This window comes from Anticarsia gemmatalis, chromosome 20, assembly GCF_050436995.1.
Source record: "Anticarsia gemmatalis isolate Benzon Research Colony breed Stoneville strain chromosome 20, ilAntGemm2 primary, whole genome shotgun sequence".
Taxonomy (NCBI): domain Eukaryota; kingdom Metazoa; phylum Arthropoda; class Insecta; order Lepidoptera; family Erebidae; genus Anticarsia; species Anticarsia gemmatalis.
In genome coordinates this window covers 3,525,527-3,543,783 of record NC_134764.1, presented here as the reverse complement: position 1 = coordinate 3,543,783, position 18,257 = coordinate 3,525,527, and the positions used below count along the sequence as shown (strand labels likewise).

The 18,257-nt window shown below is 34.6% G+C and overlaps 1 protein-coding gene across 2 annotated transcripts in view; it reads right to left on the bottom strand.

Annotated features, from left to right (window-relative positions):
• Positions 1 to 1,803: 1,803 nt before the first annotated feature.
• LOC142981702 (small G protein signaling modulator 2-like) overlaps positions 1,804 to 18,257 on the bottom strand; it is an 84,880-nt gene continuing 68,426 nt past the window's right edge. The window contains exons 6-23 of one of the 2 annotated variants that reach the window (XM_076127775.1): positions 18,077 to 18,194; positions 17,800 to 17,906; positions 17,165 to 17,289; positions 15,660 to 15,776; positions 14,329 to 14,465; positions 13,325 to 13,422; positions 13,104 to 13,242; positions 12,602 to 12,789; positions 11,993 to 12,137; positions 11,506 to 11,665; positions 10,951 to 11,146; positions 10,132 to 10,636; positions 9,573 to 9,730; positions 9,185 to 9,309; positions 8,811 to 8,990; positions 7,894 to 8,020; positions 7,409 to 7,559; positions 1,804 to 7,131 (exon numbers count right to left, since the gene is read on the bottom strand). In XM_076127775.1, coding sequence (XP_075983890.1) covers positions 7,043 to 7,131; positions 7,409 to 7,559; positions 7,894 to 8,020; positions 8,811 to 8,990; positions 9,185 to 9,309; positions 9,573 to 9,730; positions 10,132 to 10,636; positions 10,951 to 11,146; positions 11,506 to 11,665; positions 11,993 to 12,137; positions 12,602 to 12,789; positions 13,104 to 13,242; positions 13,325 to 13,422; positions 14,329 to 14,465; positions 15,660 to 15,776; positions 17,165 to 17,289; positions 17,800 to 17,906; positions 18,077 to 18,194 — 2,865 coding nt within the window. In that variant the 3' untranslated portion in view covers positions 1,804 to 7,042. The remainder of the gene's footprint in view (positions 7,132 to 7,408; positions 7,560 to 7,893; positions 8,021 to 8,810; positions 8,991 to 9,184; positions 9,310 to 9,572; positions 9,731 to 10,131; positions 10,637 to 10,950; positions 11,147 to 11,505; positions 11,666 to 11,992; positions 12,138 to 12,601; positions 12,790 to 13,103; positions 13,243 to 13,324; positions 13,423 to 14,328; positions 14,466 to 15,659; positions 15,777 to 17,164; positions 17,290 to 17,799; positions 17,907 to 18,076; positions 18,195 to 18,257) is intronic. The other variant, XM_076127776.1, reaches the window with a different exon arrangement.

The window sequence follows — 18,257 nt, the reverse complement described above, 5'->3', positions numbered from 1 at the left end:
TTTATGATAATTTTCTAGAGGTAAAGTACCTCTTTTACTCTAAATGGAGAGGTCAGGATTTTTTAAAGTGTTTCTATAATAATAATATGTGGTATAAAAAAAATATTTATTATCAGTAAATTGCGGAATGCAGCGTCTTTAAAGATTGTCAATGAATTTCCGGATTATTTTTTTGATATATTATAGAGATTATGGGCTAAAATATAATTACAGGTATCGCTGATTACGATCTATGGGAAGTAACATTTCTCTATACTTTTATTCCAGTATTGCATTATACAAACTTTTTCGTTATTTTCAACTTTAGGTTCGACGACTATTTTTATTAACAATTTTAACGGCTAGCAAACCAACAATTTTATTTCTATTAGAAGCGAAATTCCAAAAAAATCTACGAAAATTAAAACTTCACAAATATCTCATTACTATTGAATTTTGTTAATTGATTCACGTCGCGATCTAATCGGTATTGCGCGTACTTTGTACATCCAATGTTTTGAATAAAAGGGGATCCCCTCGAGGCGTTCCCACGGTAGCTTATATTACATTATCAAAGTAATACTTGATAGATAACCCTTATATTATGTAAATGATAGCTATCTGCTGTTTTATATGTACTTATGATTCATGGATCAGGATGAGTCAATAGGGAACATTCGTCGATTTTATTGATGTTTACATTTTATGTATTGAAGTTTATCTTTTAAACAATATTATACTTATAGCAAAGGAGTTGTATCTTATTGTAAAAAAGGCCAACGAAATAATCAAGCATTGCGTAAGATTCTGTGGCCTAAATTACATTTTGTTTTAAGTGCCGGTTACATCAATGGTGGACAACTATAATATAAGCAACTAAATGTATTAAAATGTATATCGACTGAACTTAAGCTTATCCATATTACTCCTGAGTGAGGAAATAATATCACCTATTAGTTGTGTACCAGACAGGTAAATGTTTACATTTCTTAAAAAATAAACTAAGTTCCTCATTTACTACGACAAGAAAAGGTATTTTCCTATTCTTAACATTCTTACAAAGAGTAATAACCTTCTTATAAAATAAAAAGGTAAATGAAATTCAATGAATCAGCATAGACTTCCATCAATCAACTCAATATCGAGTGTCCATCTGCGATACAATCATACGACTATTACTTTCTTGGAATGATTATTATCAACAATCAATATTAGTAAGTACTTCACATCATGTGACGTCCCAATGTGAATACCCTGAAGCAATCTGTACCTATGTTATAATGAGTTATCAGTTTATCGATTATAATAGGTAATATGCTGTTATCTAAATGAAAGTGGTGTCCTTGACATTATGTTGATGACTTGCACTAACAAGAGAAATAACGTAGGTGAAAAATACATGTGTAGTTATGATAAAATGTGATGCAAACTCACCATTTATAACCGGTCTTCTCCAGGAAAGCAACATGGAACAAACAGTGCAGTTTTTATTCCCTAAATGGAATTCATTTATGAGACAATAAAAATTCTAGTCTTTTGAGACGATCATTATAATGATTATGGCATGGCAAAACATTCTTCAGCTGCACATTTGCAAACGAAGTGACCACTTTAGCTTACATTTTGATATTGAATTTCAAGCAATAAAATACTGGAGCATAAATTATATTAAATAACCAGTAGTAAAACCAGTCATCGTAAACGTATTGTTCAAGAAATCAATGCTCACCAAATACTTTTCCCGGAAACCGTAAATTATAGGTGTAATTAACGACCTCTAGGGACTTTACCTATGGGAAAACAATCAAACCACAGCAATAAAATGGAAACACATTTTAATGACAAAGATGACTTTCACAAAAATAATTGTTTACTATAAATTGTTCTTAACTACGTACATACAGTAATGATTGGGTTCAATGAACTTTTGATAGAATGCTATTGATGCCACATTTAGATTACTTACAATATTAAAATCTTGACTGTTCTAAAATGATTGAAATCTATGGTTTGATTTAAAATAGCCTTATGACTTTTGAACAGATACCCAAATTGGCACTTATATTTTTTTTTCTGTAGCAAATAATAATAAAATTGTTTTTATTTATAGTTGTACAGCTGTTAATTGAATGATGATGAAATTGATTACATTAAAAGTTAAAATGTCCGTTACTGAACGTATTCTTAATATAAATACACGACTGTACATTTAAAAGGTCGGTAAATAATGTTATTCCGTCTTGAATTGTAGTAAAAATGGTCATTACATAGATTCGTACAAACATGTATTTAATTATCATCTAAATTTTAAAACGATAGGAGCATTTTCGTATCAGAAAAATATTGAGAAATACATTTAATGGATACGACTTTAGTCTTTTCGTTGAATTATAACGTTGATTCAATAAGTTAATGACTGAGACAAATAAATACATATAAAATAAAATGCATTTTTAGAAAAATGCTCCAAAATCGTTTTCAACATTTATTATAATGTAGACATAATTTAGTATTTCTCTACATTTGACACTAGTCGTGTTCATAACACAGTTTGGAATGTAAAGCTTGGCTTAGTTTGGACTTAGGCCTGTTTAGAACCTAGGTTTGTGTGTAACTATGTTCACACCAAGGAAGGACTGTCACATGCTACATATTAGGGTATTTAAAGCTGGGTTGTAGGAAAATGTATGTGCAAAATTGTAAACAGAGGTGTTGCATAATTTAATTTCAAAATGTGGAACTACAAAAGTTATGAGATTTGCGTATTTTGTTAAAAGGGTGTCCCTGGTGCAAACTTTGAAAAATCATTAAGCGTATGATAATCACAATAATTTGATTTGATAGACATCGATATTAATAACAGCACAAAACATCTAAGAAGCCTTAACGGTAAAATTACAGTATACATAGAAATTTATATTTATAAAGACAATATCAGAATATAGGAGCTACACCCAATAGAACAATAAATAAATACGTTTCTGATCTCGCTTACATTAGGGTTTATAATTTAAAAAATATTCTTAAAACTCTTAACAAGAATTTTATATTTAATAGATTATTTAACGAATAATGTCAACTTAATATTATAATTCCTTAAATAAACTATTAAGTATTTAATTATTTTACAATAAACCAACATGGAAGCGCTAATAATATTACGATTAAACCTAATATTTTGGGCAATAAATGAGGATAATAATATAATATTTATTTCTATGAGCTTGTACTTGGTTAAAACACGGACGAAATACAACAAGCGCGAACAATTAACGTTACAATAAATAATACTTATTTAAAATATATTATACGATGTCAGAAATATAATTTTTGATAGCTAACTCTATATTTTTTTCAGATGTCATAGTGAACAATATTTTTCTAGAAAAGTACACTAATTTGCAAGTGTATCTAATTATTGTTAACAGTTGTTACTGAAGCTTGTAGGTAACACTTGATTATTATGTAGCTTTTTCTATTTCCAATAATACGACTCATTCTAAACGTGTGTTATAATAATATTAATATAATATATTTATAGAAAAATTATAATCAATGCCTGTTAAATAAATATACTATAAATTATATAATCTGGATATCCTGTTTTTATACAGTCTTATATAATTTCTGCGGTGTATGTAATAATATAGTTTTTCCATTTTTGGAAAACATAATGTGATTCCACTTTTTGTGACAAGAACCAGACAGTTGTCTGTGATTGACATTTTAGAAAAAATACTTTTCTGGTGTCTAGTGATTTTATCGTAATGCAAAATTTAAGCTGCTATTGATAGCTTGATCAAAAGAAATAACTTTATTTCAAAGATTAATAATCTTTTATGTTTGATTTGAAATTGATTTCAAATATCACGTTTGAAATCAATGTTATTTAAATTAGCACATTGCGTGTTAGTTATTAGATAGTGCATAAACCCCCCGTACACAATGAGTTATCTGTCATATATGGATAGGAATAATTTGAATACAAAAACAAGTTTATCCGTAATAATAGCTAATATTAATCTGTCGATAAACACGTCTGTTAAACTTTGTTTCGGTAGACATGCGCGTAATATTCATAATATAATGATTAATTAATGATAAGGTTTTTCCCCGCTGTTATCGGTTCGATATAAAATATCGGTTACTGTTATATCATATTGATAAACTACTTTCTTTCCGGGTTTTTTTAATAAGCAAATTAATACGTAATTTTTTCTGCAGAATTTGAGTCAATGAACTAGTAATGACTACTAATGGGAAAAAGGTGAATGTGGGAATGTCCTGGAATTGCGAAAACGGGAATAATATAGAACCACGCGGGTGATTCAACGAGTAATTCAATGAATTATAAAGTGAATGACCTACTATTCTTTAATAGTAGAAAGTAGTTTCCAATAAAATACACATAGGTGTGCAGTATGTACTATTCATATAAATATAGATTTATAATATTTCCAAAATTATATTCCACAGACAGCATTTCGGAATAATCCTTATGAAATTAGTAGAGGTACACTTGAAAATTTGAGAAAAAAGGCTAAAGTCATGAATTTGTATAAGTATATAGATCTGGTATATGTAAAGAGATATGATTGACTTATGTAAATGGAAGTAATGATATCTGTTAAGTAATTAGGTTTGATATGAACAAGGCACAAGAGGAAGTGTATCAGTGTGGGATGAAAGACGTAAGGAATGTCCGTGTGAAGCATATCGTTAAAAAAACAAATAGTACAGGTATATCATGATTTCGTAGCGTAATCTCTTCATTTCTAATTGTCAGAAATCGGAAATTTTACAGCAATTTGAATCAAATGACGTAATATTAGTAGAGAGTATTCTTGATTAAGTCCGACCTTACAATTTCGAAAAGGACACATATTTCATTAAGAATAAATTAAATATTTGCCCTTTTCGAAATCGAGTATCCGTAAGATTTTTTTGTAAGAAGAACTGTATACTACATTTTGATAATTTGACAATACTGTACAATTCATAAAATAATATTTGCTACTTGATTTATGCTTTTAATAATATGCTTCACATGTGTCATTCCTGTATACAGATAAAATACGTGAGGTAGGTAAGTACACAGTAGAATCTTAGCAAACAATAGTAGTATAGTAGCAGTAAATAATGTAAATATAGGTACTTTGTTTTGTTCAATAAATAAACATTAGTTAGATACTTAATGTAAATATTTCTCTGTTTTGTAGATGATAATATTTTGTCGAGTGTTCCCAAAAGATATGGATATAAATTTAGAAGCTTTTACTCAATAAACGGCGTAATATTTTTCTTTTGTTTGTCGAGATTTTAGATATTCACACTCATAATACATCAATATATTGTATACATATATTTATAACTGACCGTTATATATTTTTTGCATAATTTTTGAAAATAATAATTTGCTTTCGGCGTAGCGTTCCAAACATCAATAATAATTATAGATATATTTTATCACTGTTTGATAAATATTTAGAGTTTCACGTCGTTTAAGTAAATATACTTTGATTTTATGTATGTTACACATAAGTTTGGCATCTCAATGTACAAATTTTAATATTGTGAAGGTACTTATTCAGACGGTATTATGAAGTGCACTACTTTTTTAATAACTTTATTAAAAAACACCAATATTTTTCTTCCGCTTTCATCATTTTTATAACAACAAAAGTAATTTCCTTGGATATAAAGTGTATTTTTAAATTATATGTATAAGAATATTAAAATTTATTTAACACATTTTAAATACATTTAATAAATGATTGTGCCAATCGATAAATATATTCGGAGTTTTAGTGATATTTAGACATATTTCTTAGTTTAGCCAATATTAAATATTTCGTCTACATTACAAATTTGAAAATATTTTTTCTATTACTCTACTTAATGCCTACGTCCATATAGACACGTCACGTATATAACTGATGGTCATGACATAAGACTGCTTCAAATATACTTTACCATACAAATTATTACAGTGATTCTTCATATTATAGTGCACTAGCTGACTCGCGCAACATCGCTTGCGTCACATAAGAAGAGGGAATGGGTCAAAATTTTCCCTGTTTATTTAACATTTTTTACTAGTACTCTGCTCCTATCGGTCGTAGCGTGATGATATATAGCCTATAGTTTTCCTCGATAAAAAAAACTATCTAATACTGCAAAAAATTTCAAATCGGACCAATAGTTCCTGAGATTAGCGCGTTCAAACAAACGAACAAACAAACTCTTCAGCTTTATATTATTAGTATAGATTGAGCTTTACACATGCAATTGTACCTACATATTCGATTCTTAACATGTGGATTAAGCGATGGTTACTTATAGATAACATCGTATTTTGCTTGTCACACGCGTTGTCAACATTTCCGTCATCCTCTGATCATGACTCGACCACGCACTGATATTTACTTTGTCACGTCATTGTAATGTCCTAGTCATGCACTCGATATAAGTCATATTATCTATTTTTATTAAATCACAATCCGTGTGACCAAAATCACAAACTTCTAGAGGATTGAAGGACAACTCCTTAATACTTCCGACCAACGAAAAATCTATCTGCTTACTAAACATGCGAAAGAGGCTTGCATCTTAGATGGGGATGTTGGTGAGATTGGGCATCTGTTTTATAATAAGCATCATCACATTTGCATTATAAGGACATTAAACATTGAGTGCTGGTCAATTATTAGTCATTAGTGTGCATACTTCACTTATTGAGACTCGATGGAGCACTGATCACGACTCGATCATACGCTATACTTGCCTTATGTCATCAAAATAATACTCGAGTCTGAATTCTATTTTCTACAGTCTACCTAGATGTATTTAGGTGCAATTTTGCTAATAAGATATTTCGCTTATCTATTCCAACTAGTTAATAGTTAATTTATTTACTCGATCAAATCTCTAACATTTACTATTCCTCGCTATGCGAAAATGTTTGCTATGAGTTCAGTTTGTAGCAGTCTCGGTCATGTGTAAGAACACCACAAATATCATTGTCTAGTTAGTATTACGTGTAGGTATTGTTCTAAAGTGATACTTATTTGTTCTCTATCAAAGTCTGAACTTGGAGCACGAGGTCTCGCGCTAGCGACAACACTGCTGAAGCGTCGTGTCTTTCTGCCATTTCTGTTAACAAAAGTATAAGATTAGGATGATTATAAAATAACTAATGTATTATTTTCTTGTGTTAAGGAAGATGTAATATCTTTAAGTCAGCGGTAGATAGGTAATAATAATAATTCACATAAGACAGTGGGTGCTCACGACAAGCCAAGCTCTTAGTCAAAACGTATTGTGGCAAACGCATAATTATTATTTCAACTTATGAGATTCTAACTAACCTATGAACTATGTGATTCCGTCATTTGTTAATCTGATAAATACCTGTGAATTTTGTACTTACCGTTGAAGAACTTGATGATATCAGTGAAGTCCATGGTGTTGGCGAGTATGACGTCACGGTAGGTCTCCAGCAGAGCGAGCGCTATGAACAGCACCATGTGCTCAGACGCCACCAGCCGAGCTGCCCATATCAACTCCCATGCCGCAAATACCTGGATAAACGACGAAAATTATGTATAAATTAGTAGTTATGGAGCAGGCTCCTTAATTTTGTTTTATAGTAAAAACCTAGATAGCAGAACAAACAGTCTTATTTTACAATAGATCTAAAGCCTGAGGTCCAGTTAGCCGAAAACTTCGTATTTGACACAAAATGTCTAAATCAAGACGATAAATTTCTATGTATGACAATAACAAGGCTGTGTTAATAACATAACTCAATATATGAAAGAGAACGGAACAGTTTGAAACAACATTTTTTTAACAAAAAAATATCTGAGCCACATTAAGAGAAAGAAGGTTATAGAAGATAAATTGTACGCTTACATCTTGGTAGAGCAGTTCCCGCTTGAAGTCGAGCAGGAACCATCGGTAGCAGAAGTAAAAGTGCGTGTAGTCGCCGTGAGCGTGCATCAACTCGTACAACTCACAGTCCAGGATCTGAATCAGCGACCTACACAATACATAGACATTTAAACACTACTTTTGATGATTGAGGCCTGGTGGGCTATCAGTTACAGTCGACAACTATTTGATAGCCACTGTGCTGTTCATTGTTTTCTCCTTTAAATGATTGACGAGAATTAATGATTTTACGAATTGACGTACACTAGTTGTCAACTGAGATAAATACATATTTTTTTACAAAGAAAACAATGTTTCATATTATGATTCTGTGTTATTAAAATAATGTAAAGACTACAACTATTTGCGGAATGCTTTAAATCAAACTTTAAATACATAGGCATCCAGAGTCTTCGATCTCCCCCAACGTGCCTGAGTTGTTAAAAGTCACCATTACTCAACGCGCAAAAACATATTGACTCGTGTTTTGGCTTAACGATGGCGTGTTGATAAATATATCAAAATAAACCATTATCAACCGATACATCAAAGATGACACTGAACTTCGTTATATCCTGTTTTATTTTAATACTGCAGTAAATTCTAAATTGCTGGTAAGATATACATTTTTTATTATAAGTATTCGTTAAGTCTTGTCTATAATGAACAGGGGTACCTCAATTAAAAGTTATAACACAAAATTAAATATAATGATATCAAATACGAGTATGATCTAGGAGATCCAGGCTAGCTGATACAAGTTCTTCAAAAAACTGCATTAATTACAATCACACATGGTAGTCAGTCAAGTTTCAAATTCATTTGCAAGGCCTACTTCTAAACAAAATCCTAGTTCTATCTTCGTAGCCTGAGTACATGCGTGTGTAATGTGTGTGTACCTCATGTCAGCGAAGTGCGCGTCCATGGCCTGTCCGGAGGGGAAGTTGTCGCCCGCGCGCGCCATGAGCCGCGCGAACAGCGCATGCGCGGCCGCCTCGTCGCGCATCGTCACCAGCAGCGGCGCCGCCAGGTCGCACATGCCCTGCATATAGCCCGTGTCCAGGTGCTCCCACACGTACCTGCACACACACACATCACACTACAGTGATAACGTGCTATTTGGAAAGTCTTCAAACTGCTACGTTCTGCTAAGCTGGAGTTTCTTCTACCTTGGTGCCGCAAAACCTATTGATTGAGTTAGCTAGATCATAGCAAACGATCTTTAATTTTTGATATGTCCATTTTATTGTGTTATGAAAAAAAAAATACTTACGTGCACATAATATTCCTAAGTTTGTCCAGATTCTCGTCGGTAAAGAACGGATAATTTCTATCGCACCTTTGTACATCCTTTTCTATGCGATGAAGATTCAGCGCAAACGTCTCCACCAATTCATTCTGTAAGAAACAGGCAACATTGAGACATTGTTAATAACCTCATTCAAAACAAAGTCATTTTTTTATAATTCACGAGATTTTCTGAATTTTCTCGAATCGTAGTTAGCCAGCTCAATAACGTTGTAAGCTGTTTGGCCTAGCCTTGCTTGGCAATAAATTGATTTTGCTTTTTTGACCGAAACAACCAAGACAGAATTATATACAGTAGGTAATACTATATTTCCTGTCATGTCACGAGTACCTATAAAAAAAAATTAACTTACAGAGTAGACCCCTCCATTAGAGCTGGCGGGAGAGACGCAGTTGGAGCGTGTGTCGGGCGCGTGTCGGTCGGAGGGCTCGAGCGTGTCGAAGCTGGCGCCGGCCGACTGCGACTCCTCGCGCACCACGCCCAGCGGACTGCGCGCCGGACTCACTGTTGCTAACACAATGAGCCCATTAGTAGGCCAGGGACACTTTTTGACTAAGAAATTGTAAGATCTTTGATGCTTTTAGTACTATTTGTATCTGTATCTGAAGTTAATATTTTAAATTGTTGGTGAACGATGATTAGGTACTGATTTATTTAATTACTATAACAGCCAAAGGTTGCTTTAAAAGCACTATTCAATAGGCACTAAGTCTAAACATTTCACAGACCCATTGTAGAAAAATTGTCTATTAGAATGCTTATATCCGAGATAGATTTAACCCCATTGTTAAAAACACTTTGAACTATAATTAATATTGAATACTCTTGCATATTGCTTTGCTCTAGTAAAATGAAACTGTTCAATATTATAGTTCCTATCAAAATAAATGTTTCAGTACATTGTAACTCACCAGTAGTACCTCCAGACGCTGGTGATCCTCCAGCAGCAAGATCAACAGAAGGATTAGTAATAATAACACTAGTAGTGTACTGCTGCGGCTGTGGACTGGGCTGATTCTCATCAATCGAGGACCCGTTCACATGAGCACTGTCCACGCTGCACAACAAACCACGCCCTTCACCCTTCTGCACTATTCCTTCAGCAAGCCTCTTAATCTCCGCTATACTTTCTCTTCTCATGTCGGGGTTCTCAACAACACTCTTCAAGTGTAAATCATCTTCTTCATCTAAGTCTTTAAGACTGTCTACATCTAAGCTTTCCCTATTATCACGGGTGTCAGTCTCTCCGTTCAGTTTAGTTTCCGTCTGTGAGTCCAGCTCGATGTTGTCCACCTCGTCTATGCTGGGCGCTCGCGATAGAACTGGCTTGTCCGGTCGCTTCTGTTCGTTCTCGCTCGGTTCAGGTGATACCACTGGTGGGTTGTCTGATATTACGCTGCAGTCGTCTTCGAATACCTGTTGAACACACATGTATAGTAATGTTAACCTCATATTATTTTTCAAGCCGATTTAACGGGTTAAATTACGGAGCGTTAAATTTTTGGCGTCTGTCCTCTGTTCATAAACATTGATTTTTTCAAGTAACGATTGCAGTTTTCTTTAGCTCAAACATCTACATGATATATCAAAAAACGACCAAGCATAGAATGATTACTTTAAACATAATTTAAACAATTTTTTTTATTCCCTCAGAATATACATCCATCTTGCCATGAAAAATTGGATGGTTGCAAAGTACAGTACGGTTTTAGACTGTGGTACTATCATACCTCACAAGGTTCCTGGTTGTCCTGCGGCTTGAGTTTCCCGGAGGCCTCGCTGAGCCTGGCGATGGAGGCGGCGGTGGCCTCGCGGTCGCGCTGGCGCACGATGGCCTCCACGCACAACCACTCCGACATCGTGGTCTCGTACTGGCGCCGGCACGACACGTCCTGCTCTACGCGCTCCTCTGCTGTTGAACCGAACCTGACACAAACAATCACATTAACGAGCTTATTTTTAATTTGCATGAAATTGTTTCAGCTAATGCAGCCACAATTTATGTTCCTGACATAAAGAGTCGATCCTGACAGAGAAAAATAACCTGTCTAAGAATTTTAACATCGAAGTTTTATCCTTTATTCATCTATTTTCGGGTCTTCAACTATCTCAATGATAAAACCTATCTCACTTCATGTTTGAGTCGTGAAAACGTAAGTTTTCAATGTGTGGAACCAGAAGTAACGAACCCCTGATAGTTCTGAAAATTCAAGGGAGAGGCTTTTGCCCAGTAGTAAAACATGGAGTTAGGCTAATAAAGAAAAGGAAGTATATTAATATCTTACTCATAGTATCCAAGAAGATAGGGCCACACGTCTCGTCGTATCTCATGGTGCACTCCGCCGTAGTACACGAGGCGGTACACCTCGTCCTTGTCCGTAACGGCGCCGCGCTCGTCGAACATCGCGCGCCACCGCTCCTCTGTCAGACCACTCTCAGCACCTTCTGCACATACAAAACACTTTTATTATAGCTAAATAAATTTATTTTATTATTGTTTTTATTAGTTTCGTTTCCACAAACGATACGATTAGTAGTATTAGTTTCGTTTAGTTTTCGGATTCACATGGGGAGTGGAGGATATAAGTAAGAATCTCAAAACCTAATTCAACAATAACTTTGGATTGCACTGCATTTATAGCAATACAACACATATCTTTGATGTCAGGAAGAAAAGCTCTAAGTTTTACAAGCCTTCTTTTATTAAGACCAAGTTACTGCTATATTGATTTGTTAGATGCAGAATGCGTTCTAGTGCGTTAGTGTTGTTACCTCTAGGAACAATATTAGGATGCACAAGTCCACTGAGATGTGTCCGCACGGTGGACAAGTGCCTGCAGTACGCGAGCCAGCCGTAGAACGCGCGGGAGATGATCTGACGACGCATTGTACTGCACACCAGCTCGATTGACGCCGCCTGGAATAACAACAGACTTAGTTAAGAACAACACATCAAAACAGTGCTGCAATTTAGTACCACTATGGAAAAAGTATATAAAACTGATCAGCCCTCTAACGTATTTCGCAGGAACTCTTTTCTTCAAGTTATTTAAATGTCAAACGATTCGATAGCATCCAATTTAAAAATCGAACTATATTTTTCAATAACAAAATTTTTGTATGTGCAATATTTTGAGGTAAGTTTGTAAGATTTCAGTGGGAACAATAGAAAATAAAACATTCACACACATTTTTCGACACATTTTGTATCAGGCTTCTTGTTTTAACCACAACGAAATTATAGGGGTGTCAAAAATAGCCCGAATTGCTTCGAGAAAAGGATGTTACGGCCGTGCCGCTTTTTTTTTGCTCGAATTGCAGATTAAATCTCGGAAAAGAAGTCACTGGAATATGTCAAAAGCATGATATTTATTAACTCACCTGTTCAACAGGATGATGTGTAACAGGTATAGGTGTAAGTGGCGGCTGTCCGTTCAGTCCGGCTGATGGTGGACAGTCCACCGACATGGTGGAGGAGTCTGATGATGTGGTGGAGGTGGAGGCGAGCGGCCGCCGCGGAGTGCGCGGTGGAGACTGCACCGCGCGCTCTAGGAGTGAGTGACGCATGGCTGGAAAATAACGGTTTATTAATTGGTATATTTCTTTCATAAGTAGCGACTTTGCCCTTCGATTCTTCTAGAAACTGCTATCGTGAAATTTTCAAAGGAGCGATAGGTTACTATCTATAATTTCACGAACGATATTATCAAAAAGTAAAGGTAAAGTTGCACTGACCCTATAAAAAGAATTTGTAGTGTTATATTATACTCCAGTTTGGTAGAAATCTTGTGGAAAACCTAATCTTATTACAATAAATATAAGTTCAGACTACTATCTTGTAGGCTCCCGTGGCAGGAAAACTGAAAAGGAGTGTAACACTTACCTTCTCTATCGCCGATACCATTGTTAACGATCCGGAACACGTAGTCTCCTGCGGTGTCCTCTGACTCAAGTTCGTCGGTCTCTCCGCTCTCACACAGACTTGGCATCGGCCGCCTACGAGCCCGACCGCGGCCGAACACCTGCAAATAGTAACATTATTCCTTACCATACTGTAAAAAGCTAGAAATTAAAGTCTAAAATAATGTATTAGTACAGCCTTACCTTTCCCGTCCCCCTTTGTGACCACAGTGGAGGATCCAACTGACCATGTGGTAACAGGCCTGTTTCTAAATTGCTTAGGAAAGACAGCAGATGACCTCCTGAAAATAATACAAAGACGACTTATAACTCACTACTACTTTAGTCACAAAAACTTTTGCTTGATTAAAAACAACTATTTTTAAAGTAAAGAGTCGCATGGATCCTAAATCCTATCCATCTAATCATAATTAACGGGAACACTGCGTTCGAAAAAACTTTATTGTAATTTATACGTTTGCATATAAACAAACCTACTTTTTCTTTTACACACCTGTTGAGTTTGAAATACTGAAAATGTCTTCGTAAATGATCAGAGTCACAAAACACTTCTCAGAAATCATTGAAACTAACTTTTTCCTTAAAATTATCATACTACAATATAAAGTAACTTTTTGAAAGAATATTTCAATAAATTGCCTCATCCCGGTTCTAAAACGCTAACGACAGCACTTTCGCATTACTCGATCGAACAATTCGTGATTTTGTTCCCTGTTACTTTAATTTTCTTTAAACATAATTGGACAGGCTTATCACATTTCTTCTCTTAAATTACAGACCTTGAAGAAAGGAGAGATACATCTTTTTGGAATCTTCAAATTACTTTAAGTTCGCCTTAAACTGACGACCTATGACATTTTCATGTTATACGCTAGAATTATTTTCAGAAACATCACAAAATGCTGAAACATTGGTTTTCTCTTGGCGATTGGATATCCACACTAACACCATAACAAACTTCTTTTTAAGGTAACTAAGTACCTACACTACTGAAAAATACTATTATGTACTAAAAAAATCGTCTTGAAAATGTACAATGTTACATGTATTGCACGGACAGCAGTATATAACGTCATACGTAGACGGCAAATTAAACACATTTCGTAACTACACTTGGAAATTATAAATACGACCTCATAATACTTCAAAATGAAGTAAAAATAAAGTTAGATATATTTCGTGCCTACCTTTCGGGAAGTGTATCGGCGGTCTCTGCACCCCGTCCTGGCCGACCAGTATGAGCGCGTCGCTGGCCTGCGAGCGATGCACGTGCACGTACACCACCTCCCACACGCACACTTGCAGCGACATCGCCCAGTACACGCTACATAAATATATCACTTTAGATCGTGTTCATTATGTCAAATAAAATCATTATGGAACATATTTATAGAATTTATCATGAATTTTAGATACTTTACAATTAAGTTCTGTATTTTTTAGATTCGAACCTGTGTTTGGTCTAAATGTTGGTACCTAGTAACTTCTATTATATTAAATAAGTAGTTACTCAGTTCTTTGGTCTCTGACTACCCCTATTTGGAAATGGTGTGAGTTTTTGTATGCATGACGTATGTACATATATTAGCAGCTACATAAAAAACATGCCTTTCGCGTATGAAAATTATTTACATTTGCACTAATCTAATCCGTGAAAAAAAGTACATTAAAGTAATTAAAGCAAACCCATAATTTGTCAAACTTAATTACAGCATTCAACAAAAAAAGTTCTAAACACACATAATTATACAGCAACAAAATCACATGCACGTAAATAGCACATTGAAAGGTCACACGTTTAATTACTCTTTGAAACGGTACATTCAAACAGGATACGACCTTCGCCGGTTCACAATTAATTCTATCATTACTGAAATCCCAATGATGAGACAATTAAATGGAAATAAATACCTATTAAGGATAAATGAAACGTTTGGAAATGTATCTCATAATTGCCTGTAATTCTACTTGTCGATAATAACGAGTAAAATTGCTGTAATTTGGAAGGAAAACGAATAAATGGAGTTGTTTAGATAACGGCTATTTGATTTCTAAATAGTAATTTAGTAGCTCAAGAATTATTTACTACTATGGTAACTAATATAACAAAATTAATGAAACATAATATTATAATTAGTCGAACGCCGGCAACGAAACAAAGCAAAGTTATTTATTATACGTGGTTATTTTATAGAAGATTTATTTTATTTTTATCAAGTATCGATACGAAACCCTGCTGCAAGTATAAAAATTGATTAAGTACCTGAACCTTTTAAAGCGGTTATTATTTTCATAATACTTTGGATTACAGGCATGAAATCATACCAAAAAAATCAAGTTTTCTATATCTTCTATAGCACCTTTCACTGCACTTTTATGCTAAGTCCCCAACCCGCACTCGGGCGACGTTATAGATTTAGCTTCTATTTCATTCTGAAGAGGAGACACTTCCGATTATTTGGACAGACCCTTATTGGTTTAGTTGGTTAGTATCATAATTTCTTGGGTGTGAACGTACCAGTCAATGCACATAGGTCCAGCACATCGTCTCCTGTATATGGTGCAGACGGGCGCCATGCTGCAAAGAACGCACGCGCGCGGGCACGCGGACGCATGCACTAGGTGACATCGGAGTCTACACACATGCGCTACATCAACACAACACAATACAAGCGAACAGAAAACAAGCTTTAAGTACTAAGATAATAGAGATAATAAGAAAAATGGTGTTGAAATTGTGTGTATTTAGAAAAATTTATAAATTGTTTAGGTACTATTTTTGTATAGAGTAAATTCGAAAATTTTGGAAAATGGCTCGGGCTCTACTCGAGCTCGGCTTATCTGCCGAAAATGTACCTTTATGTAAATATCAGCCGCAAACGTTTGCGCTTGCAAACCCTTTGTTTAAATTCCGCCAATAGGACACTATAATTTGATAATGTTTCGTATAATCATATCTCTCCAATATTGTAAACAAAAGCTACATACGGTAAACTACTAAAATCAATAAATCTTCTCAATAAACAGCGACTATCGTATTATCGTAAAATCCTTGGCCCCAAACTAAGTTCTGACTATTTGAATATTTAAACCAAGTCAATATTTGAAGGCGATTCGACACTGAATTTCAAATGTGCAGAGATGTAAAGCAAACAACATCAAACAAGCGAAAAGACTTTCACTGAACAATAAAGTTGAATACTTAAAAGGAATGTTTAAGTACATCACAAGCATATAAAGTTTAAAGTAATGCTTGTACTGTTTAATAGCGATAATAAGAGTACGATAAACTTTTACATTATAGGAACAAAATTGTACAGCAAAATTTGGAGGTGGATATTTTTAGCATTGTCTTAATTGTACCTGCACGTAGGTAGACATGTGCGATAACTATATTTAAACACCGATATTTTACAATGTAATGACACTTTCGTTAATAGTATTATTAGTTAAGTTTCTTCACACTTAAAAATTGAGAATTCAAAACCTTTTCAATCGCTCTAAGATGAAGAATATAGATTTATAAGTATATACGTCGTTCCGCCGCTTTTCCACCGATAAAAGAAATGAAAGTAAACCAAGTTACAAGTTACTTGTCCGAGTAAAAGTCCCCGTGGAACCCGCTCCACTTGCAATAGAAACCGGCTTAGGAGTTACGACGAAGTTTTACAATACACACATTTTCAACAATATTTTGCTCAAAGAAGCTTATTTCGAAGAAAGGTTACACGTCTTTTAACATAAATGCTTCCATTACACCTGCTACTTTTGTTTTGAATGTCAAACAATCAAACCGTTCTCAAGAAGCTAAAGAAGTTAAGCCGATAAAAGTTTTGCCGTTCTTGGAATGAGTCGTCAATAATTTTAAGGATTCGATCGAAGTTTCTCGAAGGAGGACCCTCCTTCCTTCTCAATAATAATGACGGTAACTTTCCTTCGAATATGAAAATCGTACGAACATTGATTGCTACTTCACATCTACAAAGCCATACTATAGAATACTTTTGATTGTTATTAAGGTACCTCTTGTCGATTCCCTCGCTCTCTGCATATCCGTTCATGAGCTGATTTGGTGTCCATTTAATAACCAACCCTGCAGCTGTTTGATGCAGACTCAAGTACCCGGGCATCGGTTCCTCAACATCTTTCTAAAATATTAAATAAGATTCAGACACTTCATTTAAGACGACAAAGGAATATTATTACATTTATCTTTTAAAATAATAATTTCAATTTCAAACTTTCGCTTTTAGAATTCCATCAATATTTCAGACTGAATTATGTCTGGCTCCAAAATTAATTTAAAGTTTGATACATTTATCAGAGAGAGGCTCGACTTTGGAATTATGCCGAGTTCTTATTATGACAAATAGTTGCCTTTAAAAGGTCTCGGTATATTAATATAGTAAGAAATTAGTTTCTAGAACTGCCGGGCTTCTGCTGAACTATGACCCACAAATACAGAGCACTATTCAGGAATTGAATTCAGAGAATGATCTAAAATTCAAAACATTATTACGAATACACGTATTCAGTTTGTGATTGGCCTTTTCCCGAGGGTCCAGTATGGAGCGGGGCCGTGATCGAACAAATTCAATAAAGCTCATACATCATAAACAAAGGCAAATAAATCAGAAGGAACAATAAACATTACTCACCGGTTGAACCCTTACGTTGTTTTTCCCATATAAAAGTGTTGCCGTCGAGTTTTGGTGTAAACTCTCTACGTAGTCCTTGGCAGTAGATCCACCCGCTTTTCCTGTACCTGAAGTTAAAAACCTACTTTGTACACGTTTCTTTAGATAAAAGTGGTTGTTAAAACTCTAAATGCAGCGAACTTCAAGGAAATACGGCGAATAATGTTATTAACAGTAAGGAAACTCTCTTTAAAGTTTAATTAGAACTTCTTACTTTATAAGATGAAAGAAAGTTTACCTGTGTTGACTGTACTTCCGTCGTCTGACGAGGCGTTCAAACTTCGTTTGAAGTTAAGAATCGGCCTTCGAACTGATGGCGGCGTAGTAGTACCGGCAGACATTCTGTGTCTCTGTACCTATACATAAATTATGTGTTTGTTATACATCTCCGCTCCAACGATTACTAAATAAATATGTTT